This window comes from Thalia democratica, unplaced genomic scaffold, assembly GCF_965202585.1.
Source record: "Thalia democratica unplaced genomic scaffold, ktThaDemo2.hap1.1 HAP1_SCAFFOLD_833, whole genome shotgun sequence".
Classification (NCBI taxonomy): Eukaryota; Metazoa; Chordata; class Thaliacea; order Salpida; family Salpidae; genus Thalia; species Thalia democratica.
The window spans coordinates 17049-43276 of NW_028139793.1; the positions used below are offsets into that span (position 1 = coordinate 17049).

Genomic DNA, 26228 nt, shown 5'->3' on the forward strand with positions numbered 1-26228 from the left:
CAAGTGAAAATTGTTGATTTTAACTTGATTGCAATTATAAGATGCTATAACGGCAAAATATAACTAGTTGTTAAAAATTAAAGAATTCAGTACTACCATTAAAGTTTCTGTAATAACGGCTCATTTTATTACACTATACAACAAATTGATTATTGTATAAAACTCTATAGTTTCAATAAACTAAATAGTATGAAACCAAATTCCATTTAAAACCTCTTTGACCTGGGACTCTTTTTATTCTGCTTCAAAATACAACTGGCATTTTTTTATTATTTGCGTAAGGAAACTGATTTGATATCTGCAATTACTACAATAAGTTCCTGTTTTGTATGCTTTTTGATTTTATCATACTAATTTTAGTAAAAAAATTGTTGTAGATTTAAGCATAGATCATAGTTTTACTTAGAACTAATTAAATATAATCAATAAAAACAAAACATAACAGATTGAATAAATATTTTCAAAAAGCTGTAAAAACATGTTTTCGTGAAAATTTATTATCTTTACTAAGCTTTACAATACAACTAACATATTTAAATTTGTTTAAAGGTTTTTAGCATTAAGTTTACTTTAGCAGAATCTCAAAAGCAGATTACTTGGATGTAATAAACTAGATTTTTTTTATGTAAAAACTGTACAGACTGACTTATATAGCGTCAATTATTGTTTAATTTAAATGTGGGAAACAAACAGAATTAAAATAAATGTTTTACAGTTTAAACATAGAAAATAAAAATATATAAACTGTAAAAAAATGAAAGTATGTAATGAAGATTTATATGGTTACAAAAAGTCATAGTAATTTATAGTTAATAGCTAAATAGAAAAATGCACTTAAAATTGAAGGTGACATATGATGAATGTTTAAAGAGTTAAATTTGTTTCGCTCAGTATGAGTTCGGGTTTAAGGGCAGAGTAGACGGACGTGGAGGTGTGGAAAGAGCGACATCGTGTGGCCAGAAACCGTAAAGTCTTTTTTTTTTACTAAATTAAATATCGTGCAATCTCAAGACAAATTGGTGAATCAGTAGCGCCATCAAACGGTTGAAAGGATTTTCAACTTTTTTTAAAACATTTTTTGTCATTTCATTTTGAATATGCTAATAGTAATCACTTCATTTCTTTAAAGTATACTAAAAAAATTAAATTGTATTTAATGTATGAGTTGAACTGTCGTAGATATTTGTAGCCTACTTTTGTTTAATCACATTACTGTTTTAGAATGGTCAAAAAAGACAATTAAGTTTGTCTGTTATAAAACTGATGATGTTCCTAGTGTAGTAGTTGATGGATAGATAAAACATTCCTTCCTTAACAGCAAAAAAAAACAACTTAAATTTGAAGTACTAGTTTTAACTCGATTACAAACTTTACAATAAATTTAAGAAACTTGCTATATTTTTATCACTAAAGCTGTCATGCGGAATCGCGTTAGTTTATACTTCTCTAAACTATACATACATACCAGTGGTTTAGCTACCAGTGCGCAACAAATAGTTAAGCGAAATAAGATGATCAATAAATAGTAAAAGCGCGATTGTTTTCGTTAAACTTCTGTTTTGTGAGTGATCAAGATAATAGGTTTTAGAAATTTCTATTATCCTGAGATTTTTTCAAGTTTAATTTGTACGAGGTCACAAAATGTTTTAAATAAAGTAAACTGTACATAATACTTATCTTATAATATCTTATTTCTTTAATACGTCAAAACTAAAAACATATGCATACCAACTTATAGAAACATATATTTATCATTTACATCTTCTAATGTTAGCTTAAGAAGTTTTTTACGGGTGCCAATAGGTTTTTTTATTAAATCTTCTAGGTTTTCTAAATTTCTACCAGGTTTTTGATCCTTTTAAGAAAGAAATAAAAACAAACTTTGGTGAATGTTTTAAATAGAACTAAAACGTTAGAAAGATGATTATAAATAACTTGGAATGTGTTTTATACAAAAAATCATTAGAATAATAAGATATATTTTTAATAACTTTTCGTATATCATTGAAATTTCATTATTTTGCATATAAAAATAGTCCAAAATGCCAATATTTTCGGTTTTTTTTTTAATTTCTAAAATTCCATGTTTTTTTATGCCTATATTGTCAAACTCCAGGTCTTTCCAAAACTCCAGGTTTTTTGGCAACCCTGTTTTTACTCGTCGTAGTTTTTAAATAACGTAATAAAATGTATCGTTTAGATACTTTTTCAGTAGATAGTTTGTTATACATGTGTATCAATAATACTTATTAATATTAAAAAGAAAAATAATTTTTGATTATATATGCTGATCTAATTAAATTTACGTAAAATACTGTAAACTTTAAAATTTCTAAACTTACATACCAATTTATTTGGATTCATTTTTTAAATTAAAAATTGTAGGTACAAACAGTTTTATAACCAAAGTCCTTTATAACTGATTTATTATCAATGTATTAAGAGAAATATTTTTTATAGATAATCTTTGTAGTCCAATGAAAAAAAATAAGGAAAGTTTACTGGATTATTTATGCTGAGCTAAATAAATTTACGAAAATAAATACAAATTACTTTTTTTGCTGAGCTAGTTAAAATTTATTAAGATTGAAAAAAACAACAACAAATAAAAGAACTATATTCAAACTTCGTTAAAAGCACCGAAAAAAAAAACAAGAAACGAAATTGGTAAAAGAAGCTAAACAACTCTTTTATTCAATTTGATAAAATTTTGTATTTTTCTAGCACCATATTTTGGTGAAAACTTTTTATGTAGTAGCATATAACAATGAAAGAAACACAATTTGTTAATTTTATCTAGGGAGGTATAAAAATATTGTATATATCTTGTAAAATAAAAAGGCTTTTTTATAAAAACTATTTTTTGGCACGAAAAATTAAAATTTCTGTGGACCAAAACTGTACAACGATATTTTGAACTAGGCTATTGTGGTATTTGAAAACGTCTAAAAAATACATTTTTGTCAAAACTAATATCATTTAAATGATTTTTTAACTTTTTATTTGAGTTACTGTCAATAGAAACAAAAAGAGTAAAGAGTATGTAGCTAGCTTGCTGTAAAAAAGTAGAAATCTCTAAGTTATAATTGATAAGGTAAGAAACGAATATATTTTACAATTTATCAAGAAGCTATTTTACAACAAACTAAACCAGCAGTTTTCGGCGAAAGTAAAAGAACTGAAAATAAAAGCTGAACGAAAATGTAGAAATAACGAATTGTAAAAATTAATTTCAAACTATCCTTCTCAGTAGTAGGGTCTACGCCATGTAGAACTTATTCTTTTTCAAGACCTACTACTTTGAGTTGAAAGTTTGATTGTTAAATTGAGATACTCAAAACTGAAACACATGAGTACTAAAAAGAACTCATAAAAAAGTGAAGCTTTATAAGACTTTTTCAAAGCAAAGAGTTTGATAACCTTTAATTTGAAGCATGACAATCATATTAGGGGAAAAATAAATGTTTAGTTCGAACCCTCAAATAAACACCCCAATCAAAAGCGTGCTATTATAAAAGGGATAATGTTTTAAACGAGCTCTGCTCTCTCTTCTAGAAGCAGCTAAAAGTCAAAAACTCCTCAAAGAAGAACTTTTCAACAACTTTTGTGTAAAAGGGTCATAACGGCATTGCGGGGCAGCTAACTATATATTTAGTTCAATAACAATTTGAAAAGCTTTTTATAACAGCTTTGTAATGCAAGCCAAACAAACTAGTGAGAGGAAAAGAACTAATAATAATGATACTAGATACAGAAGGCAGACTATTTTAAAGAAGAAAGAACTTTTTCAACAAAGTAAGTATAAGGCAAACAAATAACTAAGAATAAGGCTAAATTTAAAATGCATGGTCTAAAATGTTTGAAATTATCTAGAGTAAAAGTCACGACACTCAACATACGATATAGTTGGTCTGTAAAAATAGTAAAATATAGTATAGGGAGCTTTTAAAACAACTGATGGCTAAGTGATTGTCTCTTAAAAATAATCCTAATAAAAGAATAAAATGTTAAAATGAGCTTGACAAGGTATCTTAGGTGTTCAAAGCAAAAATTCTTTGGCTAAGTTTTTATTTTGTGTAAAATTTTTTATATAGGTTTGATTTGACATGTGCAAAACTCCATTAACTAAGAAAATGTGCTTATTAATCTAAAAGTTTAACCTTATTAAATACTGATAAACATTATTAAACTTTTAATAGTAATTTATTTATAACGCCTCAATTATTTATAAAAGTAAAAGTCAGGAGGAAAAAAAAACAACGACGTATAAATGACATTAAACCAAAAATAATCAATTTTTTTCTACTTTCAACAAACATAAACAAAACAAATAACTGACAACGACACATTTTTTAAAACAAATATCCAGAAGATCGTACATTTTTCTTCACATAAATCTGAATGTACTACAGGTATGTTCAAAAAAATAACAAAAAAATTAATAACCAGAAAAAGCTGCTTTTCGCTGAGATAGAAGCAAAATAGTTGAATGAAAAATTAATTAACTTTTGAAGGGTTAGCAGCCGACCATTAGCATAATTGTGACGTCATTATTTGTAGGAGGCGATATGACGTAGGAGGTATTTGTATGACGTAATCACCTGGAAACGTTGCTGGCCTCGCTGGTTGAGCGCTCGTGCTGGTTGCCAGGCAACACTGGTTGCTCGATCTGGTTGTATTTCTGGTTGTCAAGGTAGCTGAGGTGGTTGCTATGGAAAATAATATTGAGTTGTTATGATGTGTGCTTTAATATTTTTTTAAAATAATTGTTTAAGTAAAATCGAACACTGAGAAAAATATTCACATTTTATATTTATAAGATACATTACAGGGTTAAATACATAACTATTATTTAAAATCAGATAAGCACAACTATTCTTTAATTTAAATGCGAGATTATGCATTAACTTTACACAGTTTTACAGAGTTATCTCATTTAATTTCAAAAAACTATCCTGAGTGACCTAAAACTTTTATCATATTTTTTTTTTATTTCATTAAAAAAAACTTTTATCTATTTGTACCTCAGAATGACTTTTCTTCTACAAATAAAGGCTGTGTATTAATTCTTTTAATGAAATTTATGTTTACTAACATCTAAGAAGTACTGTATTCCAACATTCAACCTTTAGACCAATTTAAATAAATAAAAATCGTTATAAAAAGTATGTGGATAATTTAACCTTACCATGTTGCTTTATTTTTAAAATAGTAGTTTAAAATTTCTTTTTTTTATTATTTAGTAACTTTAATCTAACCATAACTATAACCTAACCATAACATTCAAATGCATACTAGCTTCAATGTCTTTCTTAACAAATGTTCTTTTTCCTAAATACAATAAACAAAATTAAACTTTATATATTAACATAAGTCTATAAAACATCTGCAAAAAAGAGAGCTTAATGAATTAGCTAATACTATAACAAACAATCTATGTTATAACAAAGAACCATATTTATGAATAAAAGACATATAACAAAGTATTATTTTAACAAACTTTAAAAATAACTAACACTAGAAAGTTGTGATAAAGCTTTATAACGCCTATTTAAACTGATATATCTCTAAACTGCTTCATTTTAACATTAATTCAAATCATGATAAATATTAGTTATAATCTTCTGATAAAACTACAACGCTTCTAAGCAGTCAAGCGATAGCAGCAAGGCTATAAAATATTAAATAGACTTTTCAATAAAAATATAGTTCTTGAACTAAATTGATTATAAAGTTTAAAAATATTGAAACTGGATCAACTAAATACTTTTCAAGATCCAGAAAAAAACTAATCTGAGATTTTTCTAATTTTTTAAACTATCCTGAGTTATCCTTAGTGTGTGGTATCAAAACAAATATTATTTGTATACAAGTACTTTTATAAACAGTGTTTTTCTATAAAAGTTTATAGATTAAGTATATGCTTAATACCAAAGTCCATAGAATATTACTTACAATTTTATTGAAGTTTGTTTTAATTAAAGTAATACTTTAAACAATTAATATAAAGTAAATTTAAGGCCATAAAGGGGGTCCACTTTGTTTTTTACAACTTGATCTTATTTTGTAGAATTTAATCTGAGCTATCAGACACTTTTAACCTCTTAACAAAACTCAAAGTAACTTTTGAGATATAAGCGATCAAAGAAAGGGCGTTCAATAGGTTCATTATGGAAGGCGAAAACTAAAAATGCGAAAAAAGACTATTTCTTTAAAAATCTATCTTCTCCTTCATTTTTTGAGTAATCTTTCTCAAATTTTTACAGAATGTGTATCATTAAACTTTAAAGAGATATATTGTAGGAATTTTTTTAATTTTGAGTAAAAAAAAAGTTATTGTCAAAAAACTACACTTTCTTTTAGTTTTTTGTGGATAAAATTTTTATTTTTCAAAATTTCAAAAATTCGAACATTCAGATTCTTCAAAATATTAAAAGGAACATTTCCTGAAAATTTGAAGTCTCTAGGTCAAAAAATGAAGGAGGAGATAGGTTTTTAGTGAATTATTAAATTTCCGAGAAAATTGACCCCGAAAAATTTGCGGTCTACACGTTTGTATCGGAAACTTTTTACAAAAAATAAAATATCTCAAAATTTAAATTATATTTTTGAATTCTATAAAAACAGGCTTCTAGTTTGTATTTAAAGCTTTCATATAAAAGCTAAAGTTATTTTTTGTAAAAAAAAAAGTCGAACCCCCCCCCCATATTGGCCTTAATGTTGTAAGAAGAACTGACCTACATTATCTTCAGAAATAAATTTACTTAAGCTCATATTACTTCCCATAATAGAGGAAAATTAAATTTCATTTTTTTGTTTTGGGTATAAATTTAATAAGCAATTTTCTCATGAGTAGAATAAAATTAAATACTCTTAAAAGAATAAAATACGTTGTTTTGTATAATGTTTAATATTTTGAAACCGTGTTATTGTTAAATAAGCTTGAAGTCATGAGACTTGTTTGATGTTTTCGACTGAGATATTTTTAATTGAGAATAGTTTTATTTCTTAATTAGTTTAAAAAACAACTTTACATCAATTAAGTTTTAAAAAGGTAATTATATGTAATAAACTATTATTGCACTTTTTAAATGAATATAATTAAATTAATATAATACAAATAACGCTAAATTTTAGTTTTTTTTTTTAAACACAGTATGACCTTTAACTATATTTAATACTTTTTATTACTTCAAACAATAAATTACAATTAAATATTATATTTTGGTTCTTAAAATAAATGTTTTGATTTAAAAATATTAGCTTGTTTAAAAACAAACGAAATGCTTGTAAATACAAGTATAAAAGGGTAAAGAGAATACTTTTAGCAAACAAATGATAAAGAATTTAGTGTTGTTGCAAGCCATCCATGAAAAATGTATGACGGAGATTATTATGTGGTGGTTTGCAGCTTAAAATATTCCTTGTACCGAGAATTCTTGTTAATTTAAAGGTGAAAATGTTGCAAAACTTTTGCCACAATTAGAACATTTTATCTAAGATGTGAAATTTATGTACGTAACAATATATGACGTACTTATATTTTTAAATTAAACGCTTTTTTAACTTAAATTATCATAAATGTTTCAGTTTTTACGAAGTGACCAAGAGACTTTTACTCCGACCTTAGATACTAATAAAATTTAAGTAATTTTAATTTAAAAGTTGATTTAATTATGTTAAACCTATATATATTATATTAGTTCAAAATATATATCTATCTTTTTAACTAAATGTATTAAAATAGTTGCTACTTTTTTATAAAAAAATGATTGCGTGCTTCAATAAAGTAGATAACTAAACTTTAACAAAGTTTATTTATTTTCTAAAAATAATAATTTTAATTTACTTTAATGTTTAATTTTCTTTTTACCTTTCTTCACAGTTAAGACTGGTAGGGGAAATAATTCTGTTTTGTTTCCTATTTTGTTGCCATCCTTCTACATTGTGGTCTATTGTTGCTGAAAATTATAATTTTATATAAAATGGTTTAAAAATTAAGTCTGAAAACATATTTATTCTGATAAATAAATATTTAGAAGTTTTTTCTAAATCTTAACACTAATTTTTTACTTGAGTTATATTAATTATAACATATAATAACTTAACTAAAACAAAAAACTTAAATATAAATGATTTCATGCTATACTTTTTTAATTTTAAACTTAATTTATTTTTTTATTAAAGGAGAGTTTTTTATGTAAGAAATACATCAATCAACATTTTGTGTGTTAAATATATTCAACGCCCAAATGTTTACTGATGGTACACAAGTTAAAATGTTTCATAAAAAGCTGATATTTAGCTTTATTTTTAAAATTTTGAAAAAAAATGAAGATATGCTTTGTAATTTATACCTTTTTTACTACATTTTTTATTTTAAATCTATCTCAGAAAAAAAACTAGTTTTATTAAATTTTTTACTGTTAATCTAAAATATTTTACGTAATATAATCTAAAATGTACTTAAGTCAACTAAAAAAGTATTAAAAGTCAACTTAAGTATAACTAGAGCTCTAATCAAATTAAGCCTTAACCATCTCATCAACTGCATATTTACAAAAGTGAAATTTTATCGATATTGCACGGTAGCCCCGAAGCAAGTTAATCTGATGAAACTGCATCTCACAACATATAAAGAGATTGTTGATTGCGATAAGGACAATTTACTGTTGAGATGAAAGTTTATTGTTTTACCTGTTCGCATTTAATCTCCACTTCAAAAGTTTATTCAACCCACATTATAGTATATTGTTTTGGTTAATTCAAATTTTTTTTTGTTTTAATTTTTTTGAAAGTTTTAATATTACACATGGTGAACTAAAACTTAAATTACTGAATTACAATACCTAAGTTACGTTTTGTATTTTTTTCTAGTAAATTTAAACTTATCTGATTAATTTATTGTTTGCTTTTTATTTTTGATTACTTGCTAAACTTACCAATGTAATAAAAAAAACTTGATTAAATCAAATTTACCAAGCGATATTTGCTCTTCTTCAAAATCAAACATTTGCACAGCAATAAATATTAAAGTACAAAGAAAAAATATTAATAAAAAAAGTTTTGAACAGTTGAAAGCAGAGTTTTTATTTGTAAACACTTGTATCCGGGCATATGCACAAAACATCTACTTCCTATCTTTTACAAGATAAAACTATTTCAAGTTGTAGAAGAACTTCCTAAAAAGTACAAGACAAAACTATTTCAACTTATAAAAAGCAACATTATTCACCGCAAAAGGCTAAAACTTTTTTCAATCGATTGCTATTTTGCAGGTTCAAAAGTTAACGCTGAAAAGTTTAAACACAAAGGCAAAAGTTTATTCAAGTTTTCTAACACTGAAATATTCGCAAGTACTTTTCAGCACAATGCCCACCCAACAAAGCAGAGTAGTGTAATATAAATTGCTGGCGAACATTTTTAACAGCTTTTTTTTATTTAATGCTCGTTTTAAGTGGTTAACCAAAGTGATGGCCTGGGTTTCCGCTGCGAAGTTTACTAAATAAAATTGAAAAATTTCAAAGACTTCGAAGGTTAAGTAGAAAACATTGCAACAAGGAAACTCAAAATCTATTTTTCATTTTAATTTTGTTTTACAAGTTTTTTTTTGTTACAAATCAAAGCACAATTTTAAACTTTAAATTTTTTAAGACTTTGAAGGTTAATTATAAAATACTGTGTAAAAGAAATTCAAGTCTTCTAAACTTATTTTTAAATTTTTTTTCTTTGAATAAAGTATACCAGGAAAAATTCAATGGACTTCAGCTTTTATTTCTTAAATATTGTGAAATGATGAAAGTAAACTATTTACTTGGAAAATTTTGTAAAATGAAGGAAGTTTGCGTTAATACTGTTAACATTGTCACACAATTTATTATTTAAAATGAAACATCTTTAATAATTTATTACTTAATAGATTTTCTTTCAATATTTAACTTTTTAATTACTTTATGAAAATTTATCATTTAACTACGTATTAAAAAATACAAGTTGTTAAATATAAAAAAAAATCATCTCTATAACCAATTTATGAATTCTTTTTCATAATGGCTACTCGGTAGAATTTTTTTAAATATTTTTCATTTTAATAAGTAATACGTTTTCCAAAAAAGTGCTTTTATGCATGACATATTTCATCAAAACATAATGATAACTTAACCACTTTTGTAACCTTTTGTATTATTTCAACTATGTGGTTGCATAATAATTTCTTAAACAATCGTTAACTTTTTTTGAAGCTCTTGAATCTTTAATATGACATTATTGTACCCAGAAAAAGTTAAAAAAGTCCGGCAAAAGTTTTTTATAGAACAAACCACTTTCTTACATAACTAATTTCTATGCAAAACTTTGCAGCTATTCTATTACATTTTTTTTCCACAAAAAAAATACTCAGAAAAACTTGCAAAAAGTCCGTCAGCTCACATTTCAATCAAAGTGAGGCGAATCGAAGGTTTAATGTCGTCATTTTTGGCTAATTGGCCCGCCTATAAATCCATGTACCATGTGCAGTGCGCGTAATAAGTAATTGAAATTTATAAATAGCAGTATTGCTGTGAGTGAGCGATTGAGAAATCGAACAAGCGAATTTAATCAAGAATTTTTCGTGGCATTGAGAATTTCATGTAACGAATAAAAATAACGTAATTTCGGCATTGCAACAATGTGTACGGTGGCTGTAAGATTACAAAAACAAGCTTCACATACATATCTTTTATGTTTTTGAAAACTATTATTAAACTAAATTCACCAAAATAACATAAACTTTGGCTTAATTCAAAACTTTAAGTTTTATATGATCTGACAAAGATCATCAAAGTTTTAAGGTTATTAAAAGCTAATAAATAAGTTTAAACGGCCTTTTCAAAAGTTAAAAGTTATATATTTTATTATTTTATTGTATAACGGTTATAAAGTAATATTTAAATTGATTAAACTTGATTATTATTGAATATTCATTGAATTAGTAGCATTTTTATACTAAAACATAACTACCATTTGTTGATGTATAACATTTGTTTTTTCACCTTTTTTCTTAACAAGGATTACTTCAACTATTTTACGTAACTAAAAACATATATTAGAAAACATTATAAATTAAAAGTGAAATAAATGATGTAATACAGTTCTCAGGGTTTCAGCTTAATAATTTAATACGACAATGGCAACATATGAATGAGAAATTGAATTCAGATGTCATAATTTTAATCCTAATTAAAATTTTTGGCAACTTTTGCACAAACTTCAAACGTTTTTATGACAGGTACGAAGTACTGAGCTCATAATTTTCAGATTTTTAACTTTTCCATAGTGTTAGAAATTATTAGTAGTGTGAGGTGTTTAAAGCAATTTCTAAAAAAGTCTTTTAAATAAATTATTAATATTTTACAAGCTTCAAGCTTTCCAACTATGGTAGCAGTTACTTATTTGGACTTATCAATTTGTTCAATCTATGTTTTTTAGTAAAAACCATAAAATTTAGAATTAAAGTATATATGTTATGTCTTGATTGCCGTTTTGATAAGAAAAAATTAATATAGCTAAATTGTTTCTTTATTGAATCTAAATCTAAAAAATATATAAAAAACAAGTCTAACAACTTAATAAATATTAAAACAACAGTATAAAATTAAACTGTATATGTTATGTCTTAATAAACACTTGGATATGAGCAAAACAATATTATTAAACTTCATTTTAATTGAAACTAAATCTAAAAAGTACATATAGAAAAAAACAAGTGTAACAACTTAATAAATATTCAACTCACAGGTAGGTCTATTAGTATTGGAGAAACTGAGTCTTCTGTTGACAAGTTGATGGCACCTGGTGTTATTAGAAGGCTGCATATTGTGCTGATTTTCCACCAAATTGCTGGGCAGGATGTCAACACACGGGTCTCCCATCTGTACTGGTGTGTGGAATGGCTGTGTAAATTGTTTTTATTTATTTTAATAAATTCACTATTTTACAGGTTCGCAAAAAATTATTATATTGGCTCATTGTATCAGCTAAGTTAAAAAAAAAACTATATATAAATATAATATTTAGTTTTTACCTCTATTTTTCTTAATATTTTATTTATTATTTTATATCTTACTTGTAATTTTTTAGATATACTGGTTTTATTTTATTAAAACTAGTGCAATATTGTTTGCTTATTTACTAAAATTTACTTTTTTTTTATTATAACATGTATATAGTTTTGTTTTATTACTCTATACAGCGTTAAAAGATTTTTTAGTTTAATAAATAAAACATGTAGCTTGTATTTAAACTGTTTTTTTATAAATCTTACACTTACCAATATTAACAAACTAGTTTGTTATCTAATTAAACTGGGCAAAGTGTTTTTTGTTAACAAAAGTGAATAAGTTTACCAATATTACAAAATGAAATACTTTAAAAACATTGTGTAAACCAAATAATTTTCTCACAGAATTAATTCTATTTTAAAATGCTTTAAGCAAAAGTAATTAATGAAAACACCATTCAAACACCCATTAGGCAAATTGAAGTTTACTTTGTATTTTAAAGCGAAATTAAATCAGCAATGGACATTTTATTCGGATATTCTCATAAGAACTTGATACTTTGCAAATTTACTTTTTAATATAAAAACACATGATATCATTGAGAACTTTAATGAAATTTATATTTGTATATTTTCCGTTTTCTTAACAAATTTGGTCAATTATATGAAAATTTGAGACAATAATTTCCCACACAATACTTTATTTTTGTTTTAAATAAAACTTAAATCAATCTTACAAAATTAAAATTTTACATAAATAAATCATTTTCTAAATAATATACTAATATTTTGTAATGTATTAATATCCAAATGTATTTTTCAGATAAAATCACTATGAACAATTTTTTTAGTTCATGTATTCAGTATCTCACAAAAAGTATTTTCAAACTGTTTATTGCAGATTGCTAGTTCTGACCCGGCTTACAAAGAGCATAATCTATTTTTTATCACATTTTGTCAGATTTAATAAGATACGGTCGCTTGTTATCGGTTATTATTGCACTTTCAATGAGAAACTTTTGTATTTTCGATAATGTTCATATCTAAACCATTTCGCACATCAAACATTTTTTATTATTCAAAAAACCAGCTTAAATTGTCTTTAAAGTCATTTTACGCTTATTAGTAATATTGACCTTGAAAAAATTATGTGTTTTGAATTTTAATCCGTAAAACAGAATTGAAACATATTATTAACTAAAGCATTAGTTTACCAGTCAAAAACACTAATGATTAATTTAAAACAAGAACTCTTATAGATTTTTTATGTATGTATAAGAACTACATAAATCTTCTTAAACACTTTTTACTGCCTAGCAAAATTAAATTAGTAGTTTTTTATGATATATTACAATGCTAAACTTAGACACTCCTCAATATTTTCAGTGATATATAAATAATTATTTGAACTTTTATCAACAGAAATATTATCACAATTTACTATATCCCACAAGTAATATTATTTTGTGATTATTCAATGAACTTAATCCCTCAGGGAGTCTAGATATTTTATTTTTAATTATAACGGTTCTTATATGAAAGATTTAAAAATGTACTTTATGTCTATTTCTAAAGAAAATATTCATCTGACTTTTGGGAATTAGTCACTATTATAAAAAGATTCTATAAAAGTAGATGGATGGGTTTTACATATTGCTAGTTTTCAAAAACATAAAATAATTCTCTAAAATAATATCGAACTATTATTAATTAAATACTTCTTACATTTAGCATATTGAAGTAATTGTGTTTGGAAGCTTATATAAATTTATTATTAATTATCAAACAAACATTTAACATATTGAAGTAATTATGTTTGTAAGCTTATATAAATTTATTATTATTAATTATTAAACAAACATTTAGTATATTGAAGTAATTGTGTTTGGAAGCTTATATAAATTTATTATTATTAATTATCAAACAAACATTTAACATATTGAAGTATTTATTTTTGGAAGCTTATACAAATTTATTATTATTAATTATCAAACATTAATAATAATAATAATAATAAATTATTAATTATCAAACAAACGTTTAACATATTGAAGTTATTATGTTTGTAAGCTTATATAAATTTATTATTATTAATTATCAAACAAACATTTAGCATATTGAAGTAATTGTGTTTGGAAGCTTATATAAATTTATTATTATTAATTATTAAACAAACATTTAGCATATTGAAGTAATTGTGTTTGGAAGCTTATATAAATTTATTATTATTTATCAAACAAACATTTAGCATATTGAAGTAATTATGTTTGGAAGCTTATATAAATTTATTATTATTAATTATCAAACAAACATTTAGCATATTGAAGTAATTGTGTTTGGAAGCTTATATAAATTTATTATTATTAATTATCAAACAAACATTTAGCATGTTGAAGTAATTGTGTTTGAAAGCTTATACAAATTTATTATTATTAATTATCAAACAAACATTTAGCATATTGAAGTAATTGTGTTTGGAAGCTTATATAAATTTATTATTATTAATTATCAAACAAACATTTAGCATATTGAAGTAATTGTGTTTGGAAGCTTATATAAATTTGTTATTATTAATTATCAAAAAAACATTTAACATACTGAAGTAATTGTGTTTGGAAGCTTATATAAATTTTTTTATTAATTATCAAACAAACATTTAGCATATTGAAGTAATTGTGTTTGGAAGCTTATATAAATTTATTATTATTAATTATCAAACAAACATTTAACATATTGAAGTAATTGTGTTTGGAAGGTTATAAAAATTTGTTATTATTAATTATCAAACAAACATTTAGCATATTGAAGTAATTGTGTTTGGAACCTTATATAAATTTATTATTATTAATTATTAAACAAACATTTAGCATATTGAAGTAATTGTGTTTGGAAGCTTATATAAATTTATTATTATTTATCAAACAAACATTTAGCATATTGAAGTAATTATGTTTGGAAGCCTGCTTGGCCGAAGGTCTGTCCTCTCCACTAAATTCTAACATCCACTTCAGCAAGTGTATTGCATCATGATCGTCCCTTATCCGGGGAATCACCTTTTTCACGTCTTTACCGCCGCCGCAACCCTCCAGCATAGACATTCTGTACGGACATCTCATTGGCCACTTGTCAACCGGGGGAATTCCCAAAAAACTGAAAAGATTAAATTAATTTTATAAAAATATATTGATAGCCTTCTTTTTCTTTTGTGTTGTATTTGTTTGATGAATCGACAGATATTATAAAACTTACAAGTTTATTTGCAGTTTAGTTATTTAAAAATTCTAATAAATGTACTGTCCCAATATTTACTTAAATGGTTGAACATTTGATTAGTTTTTTTCTAGTATTTTTACTCTAGTGACTTAAATTTATTTAAACTTATTTTCTATAAATACTTCAATAAAAGATATGTTATACTTGAATTGGTAATTTTTAAAGGAATACTAAGGAGCTGAAAAACAAAATTTAGAATTTTCTTTCAATTTCTGCTTAATATTATATTTTCAGTAAGTAAAACTATACGAAGAAAAAATTTGTTTGAAGCTCTTGTTTCAAACGAAGTTCACAGAAATATTCTGTTTTGTTTATTTCCGATTGTATTACAAAGTTAAAATGGTAACTTATGACTTTATTCAATATAAAAATAAGGTTATCAAAATAAAATAAAAACATCTTAATAAATAACATTTTCTTATATACTAAACTAAGGTTTTAGTTTAATACAGGATACTTTAATATTATATGATATCGTTCTAAAGCAACTATATTATTGAAAATACATAAATAGATTTTTAACAAAGAAAATTTCATATAATTATATGGTTTTTACTATTTCAACCAATTTTTTTTAATAAAACTATTTTTAACTTTTACGGCCAAGTTTAAGCTGAAAACTTAATTTATATTTTATTTTTTCTTATAATCATACAAACCTACTTTCGCCAACGCTTTACACTCACACTTTTGATGTTCAGTTGCATATAAAACATATAAATTTGCATATTTAGTAAAATTTTCAAAGGTAGGGAAAGTTGAATAAATGCAAATTTTCTTTGTTTTACATCAAAGTTTTACTGCATTGCAAAAAAAAATCATGATTTCCTTTTGACGCCAGTAAGTTGCACAATAGACTTCAAAGAAATTACTTTGTATGTGGATTTCGTGTAATTTCATTAAAATTAATACCACTAAATTTTTATTTTTATTTGTAAATTTATTTTTTTATTTTTTGAAAAATTCATAAATATGTTCTTTTATAAAAAGTCCTAACACAACAAAACATATTTTTATTTTCGTATAAAAAACATTGTCTTTGAAAAATTTTATTTAAAAATTTATACTTTTTTCACTTACAAAAGTGCAAAGGCCATTCATTGGATATCTGCGTTGTGAAAATTTAATGTCAAATTGACCTTAAAAGGTTTTTTTATCACAAAAACAACCAAACAACATTTCGTTATCAGCTTATTTTATGAGAGAAAATGTGCTTTATCTGCTCGGAATGAATGCTTGGAATTTTCCCTGCACAATGGATGTGATGAAAATTGTTGGAAAAAAAGTTGGAAATTTTCACTGCATTGACACGTTCAACGCAAATATAAGGAAACTGAACTGTAGTTTGGAAAAATTTCTCAAAAAATTTAAGTTACGTCCTCTCTTAAAGCTTTTTTTGTAAAATATTATCCATTTGTATAGTTTTTAATGATTAAAACAAGTAATTCTAATACATCAAAGATTTAGTTTTAATTAATTTATTATCAGATAGTATTTATTCATAGCTGGAAAAAAAAAATTGAACTTTTTTAGCTGACAGGTTTGTGACAAACATGAAGAAACCATAAGTGGAAAAATTTCTCAAGAATATTAGTAGGAATATATTGTTCTGTGCTCAACTTATTTGTAAACATTACTATCTACTTTAATCATAGTTATTACTTTATACATTTATTCTATAAGTTTTTAGCTTTTGAGAAAGCTTATATAGAAGAAACTTATTTAAACAAACAAGGCATTAATAAAATTCATAAACAATTGTAAAAATTAACATCTGTAGATTTTTGCTAATATAAGCATTTATTTCATTACTTACATAATCCAATCATCATTAAAAAACGATTTAGATTAATAACTCCAGCCAATTTGTCAGACAATGGATCATACGGTGCTTAAAAACATCAAACAATGAAACTACATTTAATCAATTCATTCAATAAAAAGCCGAAATTCCAATAAAAGTTTGAAAAGCGACAAAATATTTTTTATCCCTTTAATCTGTGTGTGATGGGGGCACTCGAAAATGCAATCAAAAGGTTTCTGCCAAACCTGCAAATTAATTACAGCCGCTACACAACAATATCAACGTATCATCCCCTGCTGATACAATAAAGTTCAAACTAATCGAAAGCACTCAAACGTGTGTGGAAATTTCAACGGAAAACATATGTTTCAGTGTGGGAAAAACTTCTGTTTCAGAGGCAATTATCGCGCTTGATTATATTGGACGCTGGCGTTGGAGGTAATTAGCGACGCAATTAGCTTCTTTTTGTCTATTGTGTCGCGAGATCGGTTCTTTGGGGGAGGCAAATTAAGCTGCTTTATTCAACCCTTGTGTTTGTTCTGCTGTTAGCGCATCTACTTGTGCCGTTAGTGGATTGTGCTGAATAGACACCACTCGACAAACTTCTGCTAATTGTTGCTGCTAAATTGTTGGTAGCTGATTATTTGCCACCCATATGGAATTGTTAGCGGATAATTGTTGAAGAAATGTTGATTTAGAAAATTATGTAATTAGTTGAAGCTTTAAAGACATGAGAAAAAGTTTTAAACTGGAAAAAAAAGCAATGCAGAAGAGTCTAGTATTTCTGACATCATGCATCTATTCAATTCTATTTTTGAATATATTTAACTAAATTGAACCATTAACTTTATAACATATTTTCTTACCCGTCTAGCATCTTTTTATATTAAATTTATTATTGTATTTAGGTTGTATTACGTTAAAAACTAATGATTTATAAAGAACTTTAACCCAAAAGTAGACTTTGGTATTATAATCTTCAGCAGTACAGAGAATATTTGGAATTTTAGTTTCGCAGGTTTCATAACAACTTATATTCCTCAAATATTTCAAAATATCTGTTTACACTTTTATTTTTCCCACATATGTGCGTGAGGAACCATTACTTAATTAACTTAAATAATTAAAATATCTAAAATTTATATTAAATAAAAATATTTAAAACTTACGAGAAAATGGCTCTCAGTTGGTTGGCATCACTGTTTCCGTGGATTTGAAAAAGTGGCCTGAAAATTTATAAAAATTTACATTTTTACAACTAATATATTGAAACAATTTTTCATGATTTTATAAGTCATAACTTAGTTTTAATTTACAACAAAGTTATATTTTAGGCTTTTTTTTTTCTTGTTTTAATAAAACTTAGAGTGTAAAATGTAATCAAATCATATGTATTACGATAGAAGAAAATAAAAAATGTTAACTCAAAAGGCGAGTTTAACTTGTATGAATTTAAATCCAATTATTTAGGGAGTAATTTGCACATCAATTAACACACCTAACTGCAAAGTTAAAGTTCTACCTCAACAAATTCCAAATATTCAACCTAAGTGTATTTCAGAACTAAATATACTTTAGTTACGTTTTAAGTTAAGTTTTAATGTTCTAATTTTGAAATTTATAGAGCTTTAAGGATAAACTTAATTTTTCTCTGTTTATACATAATAACCTTTTGACCTACAGATAATTAAAATAAAATTAATAATCTTCTTGTTATAGGAAATTACCACCCATACTGTGGTTAAACAAAGTATTTAAAAAAACCACACGTTAGCTATTGACTGTAATTATTTGATAAAAACTTTTCATATATCTGATAAAATATAATCCTTTTAACTTAACTCCTACAAACGCATCAACCATTTCTTTTGTTTAACAAACTCAAAAAAAATAGATGGTTCTTTTATTATGAATAGATGGCTTTTGACTGTCAATTAAGCATAGTAGAATAGAATTAAGCATAGTAGGTGAAGAATTTAAGTATGAGTCTTAATATTCTAAATATGATAAAAAGCTATTTTTACGCAACTGTTTATACATGGATATTAAACTATGAATAGGTTCAAAATTTAAAGTAGAGATTTCATTTTATAGAAAAATACAATGTTAGTACATTTTATTATTTTATCAATATGTACTTAAGACTTTTTGCTAGTAACCATCTTATGTTAAATTTACAAACTTAAAACGTCCATTAAATTATCTTAAAAACATTTACTAAATTCAAATAAATCACATCATAACAAAACTAACTCAAGTCTGTACATTTCGGCCATTATGCAACCAATACTCCAAATATCAACTTTTGAGTCGTATTCCTGCTCAAGTAACACCTCAGGACCCCTGTACCACACTGTTACTACCTATGACAATATATTTCATATTCAAAAAAACACAATTAAGAAAAAATAACATTACCATACTGCTAGGACCTATGAAAGTATTTGAAAATCGTTGCTACTTTTTATTACAAATTTTAAAATAGTACCAAAATCTTACAATACCACACTTTTACTACCTATAACATTCCAAAAAATATAACCAACTGCTACCATTTAAAATACAAATTAAATATTACAACCTCAAAATATATAAAATTTGTTTTACCTCACATTTACTACCTGAAAATGAAGTATAAAGAATATTACTAACGTTAAAAACACTTTAGTAAAAAAAACATATTATTAAACTACAATCAACTAAAATATTTTTTTTAAATACTCATCTGTTTACACTTTAAAAAAATAGTACCAACTTTTACATTTAAATAAAATACTATTTAATTGTATCACCAGAATAGTTATTTGAATAAAATATTGCATTCGATACGAAACTATGTCTTTTTTATTTACTTTAGATTTTATTTGTGGGTGAAAAATTAAATTTGTTTAAAAAGCTCAAGAAATTACATATCAACCTACATATATATATATACACAAATAGTGTTAACACACATTTATATTCGTGTAAATTTCACAGTTTATATATAATACATGTGGCAATGTATCCTTTATTTACTTAAGCTCAAGTATCTGGGTGAAAAATTTAATTTGTTTAAAAAAAGCTTACGGAGTATTGTAAGGCATTGACTATGGAATACAGAACATTTTAAAAGTTGAATAGAAGCTAAAGCCAGGATAATTTCCAAAAAAAAAAGGTTCGTGACCTACAAACTAGATATATAAAAATAGCCAGTGAGAATTTGAAAGCGTTTTGATGTTCTATTTGGAATGCTGCGTTTAAATTTGTGCTTTACATAACCATTATTTGACTTTACATTTGTTAGTAAAAAACTTTTTAACTGGTTATTTCTTGGATATATAAAATAGTTAGCGTTAGTTTTATCAAAAATTAACATTTATCAAACTATTTCTAGTGTTTCTAAAAATATTAAATGTAAGCTTAATAAAAGTTTTATTTCATTTTTCCAGGTTCAAAAACTAAATGTGACGCTTTAAAAAAATTTTACTATTTACTTGTTAAACTACTCTAAGAAAAGCAATAAACTTGCACAAACAAGTAATTAGTGGTGTATTATTTATGTTGTAAACACCATAGTTGTGGATACAAACAAAGATAAGAGCGTAGGAAGGAAAATGTTGTTTACGTGTAATTAGCACACATCCTTTGTTAAATAAATTTATTACTTGAAATTAATTAATTTCAATAGGAAATAGTTAAGCATCAAAATAATTGTCTGTTTTATATTATTAATTATATTTTATAATGTTTATTTCACTGCTAAATGATAACAGCTTTAATTAAAAACGGCTTAAAAAAATCATAAATACCATATTATATTAAATTAAATAAGCATTAAATATTTAAAATCTTTTAGTATAATACATTTTTCTTTTCAAGTATAATTATATAATTAGTATATGAAAATAAATACTTCTGACTATAGGGTATATCTAAAATTTAGTAAAAACCTTAAAAATAAAAAAGTTTAAATCAAAGTTGTTCAGTGATATTCGTAATAGCTGATGGTAACTATATAATAAAAATTTTACGTTTGTTAAAATAGTCATCTTTAAGAAACTATTTTAAAGATCTAACTTTATTTTAATATAATCTTATTATGTGTTTAATATTTCTTAATGAGTTAAATTACTGTTCTTATTTTAATTTTTTATAAAGTAAATTTCATTTTACCTATCTAATTTAATCAACCAGAAGCTTATCACAATACTATGTTTCTCCTTATTAAAATTTATAAGTTTTTTTTTTAATATAAAGTACAATAGTTGAGGAGAAAATATGTATTTTTCTTCAACTTATTATAAACTAAATTTAAGACTTCTTACTAGTACAAATTATACAATCAACTTCGTAGAAACTGATATCAACGTTTTTGTAAACTTAAGTTGATATAATCTACGTAATAACATTATTATCAATTTTTTCTTATTTTTCAACATATATATACAAACAACAAACCACTGGTGTGAGGACATTGGTAGAAGTGACGATCCTCGATAATCCGAAATCAGCAATCTTAACCTTGTGGTTCTTACTGACCAGTATGTTCTGCGGCTTGATATCGCGATGAACCACTTTGTGCATGTGCAAGAAATCCAACCCGAGCAACATTTGTTTCAATAATTCCTGATTAATATTTAATTATTTATATTTAATGTGCAAGAAATCCAACCCGAGCAACATTTGTTTCAATAGTTCCTGATTATTATTTAATTATTTATATTTAATGTGCAAGAAATCCAACCCGAGCAACATTTGTTTCAATAATTCCTGATTAATATTTAATTATTTATATTTAATGTGCAAGAAATCCAACCCGAGCAACATTTGTTTCAATAGTTCCTGATTATTATTTAATTATTTATATTTAATGTGCAAGAATCCAACCCGAGCAACATTTGTTTCAATAATTCCTGATTAATGTTTAATTATTTATATTTAATGTGCAAGAAATCCAACCCGAGCAACATTTGTTTCAATAATTCCTGATTAATATTTAATTATTTATGTTTAATGTGCAAAAATCCAGCCCAAGCAACATTTGTTTCAATAATTCCTGATTAATTTTTAATTATTTTTATCTAATGTGGAAGAAGTCCAACCCAAGTAATTCCTATATTGTTATATTTTATTGTATTATATATTTTAGTTTTTGTTTTTAAATTGATAAGCCAGCTTTAATATTATGTAACTCATAAAAACTTGTTAATTTAGTTTTCCATTTAGTTACTATGTGTAAAAATAACACATATAATAAAACTTATTCTGTTTTACAATGTAATAATAAATTCATGTAATTTAAATTAATTCATACTTTGTACAACATCATTTTTTTAAATACACAATCTTTAAATTATTAAAAACCACAATTGGTTATAATAAATCAACAAAAATTATAAACAGCCAAATTACAAATTGACTTATTTTGCAAATTTTGAATTCAGATCTCATTATAACCGATCTATTATTTCACAATATATGTACAATACATTATCAGTTTCTAAAATTTTCATGGTTGGTAAATCTGATTACTTTTAATTTAATTGGATTTTAAGTTGAGCTTTGCAGCTTAATTGTAGCTAATTATGGAATAAACTTAAAAATGTTCTCTTTGTACTATCAGTTGATGATAGACATATTGTTTAATGTTTTTAATTGAAACTATTGAGAAATATAAAGTAATCATAATAAGTTCAATTAGATGCTATCAACAATCTTTAAAAAATTGAATAATTAGTTTTTAAACATTAAGTAAGTTTAGTATTTTAAACAACTAAGTGTTTTTAAATTTAACAACAACTTGTTTTATTGGTAATGGAAAACAAAAATATTTTCGATACAACTCATAACAAATTCTGACAAAAACTTACTGTAATAAAACTTTTTACTAGCACTTAAAAATCTCATGTGTGATTAGGATGCGAACTCTTAAAACACTCTAATCTCAACAAGTCTCTTTAAAACTCAACAAGTAAGCTTTCAAGGGAGTTTGAAAATGTACAAAAAGAATCGCTCTATCCACTCAACAGGAAAGAATTTCGAAAAAGTCAAAAAAATCACGAGTCCAAACAGAGAAGAGTTGTAAACAAAAACCGCAGATAAAATCAGGGGAAAAGTTAAAAGAGTTGATGGCACGTTGAAAGGCTTTTCAAACGTAAACAGAGTCGGTGAGTCATAAGTCATTGTGATTTAAACTTGCCAGTGGAACCCTCATTGTTTTACTTCGTTTGAGAAAATATCCTTGTAATAATGGAATTACTCATCATGCTGCTTAAAACTACTATTCACTAAAACTGTTCCACTAAAACTTGTTTATTTTTAGCCTACTAGCAAAAACAATGGCTTGACATTTCAACAATGTTTTTTTATTTATACATATGATTTTTCTGTGTATAAACTTTCATGGTGTTTAAGCCCGATGTATTTTATGCTTTATTGGCTCGTTTAATTACAAAACTGAAAAATTCACTTCTTATATGTTCGAACGCCTTGAAGCTTTCCAAGCTCAAAAAATTTTAGAAATGTTTGAATAAAAGTAAATATGTGGGTGTTACTGCAATTCACAATCGAAACATTAGGTGGTCTGGTGTATAACATTTTCAGTGGATTTTTCGTTATATGAATATAAAAACTTATGGCTTTGCTCTCACCAATCATAAGTTGTAAAATTGCAAAATTGCACATTTTCAAATTCTTAAGTTATAAATCATCAAGATAAACGGCCTATTTTTGTAAAGGGCAAAGGTATTTTTTTAAACTGATATAAATAATTCAATTACACAAGCACATTTAGTCATTTAAACATTATTATTAGTCAGCTTAATAACCATAAACTTTTTTATTTATAACGCATCAAATACCAAAATAAACAAGCTTACAGATATAATACTTAGATTAGCATTTTTTAAATTAAGTGATGTTTAAACCTATAGTAACTAGATAAAATAGTAACCGATAATAACTACAAAATTTATTTTAAACTATTTATAAAAATAATTTATAAGTTAATAAATACCCTAATTCTTCTTGCACCAATGCCGTGGGGCCTGTGCTGATCCATGTAAGTTGAAAGATCGAATTCGAGAAAGGGGAATACCATCACCATGCAGTTGTCCCCCCATATCACGTCTCGTAACCTGTTGTGACGTCATAAGTTGTTGTGAGAATAATCTTAGTGATAATTTTCACATTATTTTTAAATTAATACATTTGGTAAGTTATAGGTAACAAAACTTTATCATTAGTTGGGGTTTGAAAACTTTTTCATTGATAGTTAATTTTGGACTAGTTTTTCTTAAAAATAATGAAACTTTTAATACTGAAAAAATTTTAAATACACTAATTAATATGTTACTGATTAAATGCATAATAAAGCAATAAAGTGAAGTGAAAAGTTTGCTGTTTCAAACAACTTGAATTTGAAGATAATTGTGACATCACTGGTTTTAACGTTGATGTAAACTGACATTTATTCAAGTAATTTTCAAGGAGTTTAATTAAATTTATCAAGTTTCAACAAGATTATCAAGTGCTGAATTCCTTTGATTTAAAGCTACCGGTTTTAAGAACAAAAGGTTACTTTGTCATAATTTTTATTACATGATTTTTTTATTTTACCTAGAATAGATTAATCAATTTTCCAGAAATTTTAGCACCTTTGAAGTTATGAAATTTAACAATTAAACTTGTTTTCAACACAGAATTTGTTAAATTAAACTTTAATCTGAATAAAAAAACAAAAATTCATATTTCATAAGAACTTGTTGTCTCGAAAATAAATTGTTGTTTTGAAAAAGTAACATAAACAGAACTATTTAATATTTTAGCACATAAACTTTTGTATGACTTAAGAAAATTTTAACAGAAATTACGTTAATAGAGACTAGTAGCTTTAACGGAGATCAAAAATAGAAATAAAAACTTGAAATGTCGTAATTTAAAATTTTGATCGATCTCGCAGACATTTATAGTTCTTTTTCACGTTATTAAACTTGTAGGCAAGAGCAAAACCGTGAAAAGCTTAAAATAACTTATATTTTCACGCAAAGTTTAACTGAACACACATCTAAATACGTCTTTTGTTGAAAGGTCACAGGGAAATATTACCAGAAAAGTACACATCAATTATTTTGTCCCTCCCACATACTTTATACAGCATTCCGTAATATGTCATTTTGAAACGCCTTGTATTTAAATATTGTATTTAAATTCAAATTTTTAGCCTTAACATTGCCATATATTTACAGACTTAGTGGACGTAAGCTTTAAGAAAATTAAGTTACAAAACAAGTACTGAATTTGGTAAAAATTAGATCTCTAGCATGATTATTAGGTTTTGAAAACTTTATTTCACCACAAAACTATTTTTCCCCTCCCAATCTAATATTTAATTAAAGAAAACCTTTGTTCGGCTGACCATAAAGTCATTAAATGTCAAAATACATGTAATTCCCACATGATCTTACACATGTTATTCCTCGCCTAACCAAATCAAATTATCACTTGAAGCTTCAAATTTTTATCTGATCTATAACTCATGGGTTCCGGAAAACGTTTTATGACGTCATAACTCACCTCATGACGTTCTCGTGATCGAAGTGAGCCAGTCTTTTCAGCAGGAATATTTCCCTCATGATGGCCAGTGAGATTCCGTTTTGAGCGGTTGAGACATTGTTCAAATGCTTCAGTGCGACCGTGCTAAAAGGTTTAAAAAATTATTAATATTTTAAATAAATAATTAACGTTAAATTGTTCAATTCTTATGTCTTACACAATTTGAGACGTTTTTTCAAATGCTTCAGTGCAACTGTGCTGTATTAAATATTGAATAAATAAACTTTAATACAATTCAAAATATATATATACAAGCTGACACTTATTATTTCAAAGAAAAGCTTTTGTATACAAGCTAAAATAAACATGCTGCTAGTTATGTATGTTGTTAAAATTATGCTGTTGAAACGTTGAAACAAACATGAATAAACTAAAATATTTGGTTCGAATATTTATGATTACAATTAATATTTAAGATCATATTTTCAGATTAAAAGTAAGCATATGCTTAAAAAAATAATTCACTGTTTTATTTATATAAGCTAGTTATAAATGTTGCTAAAATTATGCTGTTTAACT

The 26228-nt window shown here is 25.2% G+C and overlaps 1 protein-coding gene across 1 annotated transcript; it reads right to left on the bottom strand.

The window, feature by feature from the left end:
- Positions 1–4575: 4575 nt before the first annotated feature.
- LOC145847152 (cyclin-dependent kinase 4-like) lies at positions 4576–25793 on the bottom strand (the record flags this gene model as incomplete). Its single annotated transcript, XM_082953527.1, has 9 exons — positions 4576–4709; positions 7874–7961; positions 11774–11930; positions 14965–15187; positions 18284–18340; positions 19368–19477; positions 21555–21722; positions 24112–24232; positions 25671–25793. Coding segments are annotated over 9 exons (1159 nt in total), but the record flags the coding sequence as incomplete, so codon positions are not given.
- Between the last annotated feature and the right edge of the window lie 435 nt (positions 25794–26228).